A 2,500-nucleotide genomic window follows, 5' to 3' on the forward strand; every position below is an offset into this window, starting at 1 on the left:
ATTTTTATTTAATAAGCATTTTACAAGACACTTTAAAAAATACTAATTAGGTCAACTGTCTGATTCAAGATACCCTCTATACAGAAAAGGCAAGTTAAGATTTCATTTAAACTGTTTCATCTGCTGGCTACATCATAACACTGTACCTGGGTATTCCATTCCATCAGGTGGTTTAAACCCAATGCCGACAGGCATGACGTGTACATACGTGCTGTGCCGACTGTGAGTACTTGTTTGATTATTTTTACACATAAATGGCTACACTTGTACGAAGTCACCAATGAGCCAGTTACAAGTAATGCCTGTCTCGTCCGATAACCCTTTTTTTTTTTTTATTTACGAAAACATTTTATGTTATTTTATTTTGCTGTTACAAATGTTTATAACATTACAGTAATTATATCTTTTATAATAAAAATAACACCATCAATATTCATACCACTAGTAAAAAATACATTTCTCACGCCAATTCAAATCAGGTAAGGTCACAAGGTCTACTAATTGACTCCTTTGTGGCTAAACATTAGCAGAGCCATCTATGGGCAGACACATTTCACAAAAAATATAAGAAATGAGCACAACATTTCCCCTGGCGGCATTGGGTTAACTAAAGGAATAACTGAAGTAAACAGAGAAGTAGAAATTATTTAGTTAATTAAATAAATCAAAGACCTATATCTGCCTCATTTACTTTAAAAGTGTCAAATATCAAAGACAGGTCATATAATAAAACAAATGTCATCCTCCCTTGAAATTTTTATTTTTTCTTTGCCTCTCACATCTCTGAAATATCTATGGCCAATAAGTATCTATTCCTCAATGTATTTACGAAATAATGTTACATATGTTTTCTTGTTCATCCGTTTTTGTTTTTTTTTTTTGCTTATATCTGCACTACATGCTTCTAAAATTTGGATCTAAAATAATAGCCAATATCATTTCTAAATTATTTTTTAAGTTAATATGCTCCACTAACATAATTATAAAAGAAAAAAATACAATATTGTGTGAAGGAAGACCATGTAAACCTTCAAAAAATATATCTTACACTATCATATAAACATTTCATTCACCTCTAAACAAACTCCTTATACAATGTTACAACATTGAATTATTATCTTATTTCCTTATATTTTTTTTTGTGTCCCACTCACACAAAACTTGTCAGAAAAAACGAGCATCAGTCTTTCGCTGCCCCGTTTTCACCACAAACTTCACAAATGTAACCTATGAGATACATTCCATCCTTCAGCAGATTCATTTCTGAGCATGATCCTTCCACTTCAGGAATGATTATGACAATATAGCTTTCGGCTGGACTAGGAGTGGCCACCCACTTCTGAACACTATAAGATCACCTCACCCAGACGTCCTACAAACAGTCTTTCTTTCACTAGCAGAGCTGTGTGGGTGGCTAGGGGGAATCAGAGGAGGGACCTGGTTCTAATCGGGGTCGCTTGTTGCGAGGGGCTTCCTCTTCGTTGCTGCCGCTTCCTGTTTCCCGTTTCTTTTTAGGACACTGGAAAAGAGAAGGGTTTTGTTCAACTTCGACTGGAATTATTTTCAGAAAATGTATGAGCATAGTACTACATATACAGATACATATTTTTTATTCCTCTTTTTCTAAACATAAATTACATAAAATTAGCCAATTCTTAATTCAACATCAAAATAATAATAATAATAATAATAATAATAATAATAATAATAATAATAATAATAATGATAATAATAATGAAAAAAAAAAAAAATGATTCTCAAAAACTTTAAAACTGTGAAAAAGTTTGATATCCAATAAAAAATAAAGGTACTACTATGGAAGGGACTTTGATCAAGGTAGAGATGGACAAGAAGTCAGAAGGAATGCATTCATAAGTGAGTTTCTTCTTCCAAATCTCAACACCCTGGCATAAACAGACTGAAAATAAACACCTCAAAGATTGCCTAAATGAAACTTTTACCCACAGTCTGACAATTTATCCTATTGGGCTAAATTGCTCCACATAGCCATAATACTGCTTTAGACACTTCAGAGTAAGTATATCAAGCACCTACTTAATCTTAAGGTAAGTGCTACATTTCAAAGCATATCTTTTAGGACAATGCAGGGAGATAAACACACAGTAACATATGGTTTCATAATCATAATCAGTGGTGTTAGGGGCATTATTTCAGAGCAAAGTGAAAGTGAGCAACAAAAAGAAAGAAAGAAAGAAAGAAGAAATGCTATTCTATTTTTAAGCTAAAAATATTTAGTAAAATAAAATTAAATAACATTGATGCCCTTGATTGGTGTTTTCTCCAAAATACATCAATCAAACAATACAGCTCCTGTCCTGCATTTTATTATCTTACTGATCCTAGAAATCACTCCAAATAAAATGACATAATCATTATATCTCTTACTCACTCCCTCTGAATCAAGCAATTATCAATTACCACACCTTGGTTAAATTACAACCTCATTCTATTTTGTTATCTCTTCCGAAAATTAACTTCA

At 32.3% G+C, this 2,500-nt stretch overlaps 1 protein-coding gene across 1 annotated transcript in view; it reads right to left on the minus strand.

The window, feature by feature from the left end:
- Positions 1 to 743: 743 nt before the first annotated feature.
- Positions 744 to 2,500, minus strand: part of LOC125039142 (DET1- and DDB1-associated protein 1-like) — a 10,659-nt gene continuing 8,902 nt past the window's right edge. The window contains exon 4 of the mRNA XM_047632902.1: positions 744 to 1,519. Coding sequence (XP_047488858.1) covers positions 1,415 to 1,519 — 105 coding nt within the window. The 3' untranslated portion in view covers positions 744 to 1,414. The remainder of the gene's footprint in view (positions 1,520 to 2,500) is intronic.

The sequence above is a fragment of the Penaeus chinensis genome, chromosome 26 (assembly GCF_019202785.1).
Source record: "Penaeus chinensis breed Huanghai No. 1 chromosome 26, ASM1920278v2, whole genome shotgun sequence".
NCBI lineage: Eukaryota > Metazoa > Arthropoda > Malacostraca > Decapoda > Penaeidae > Penaeus > Penaeus chinensis.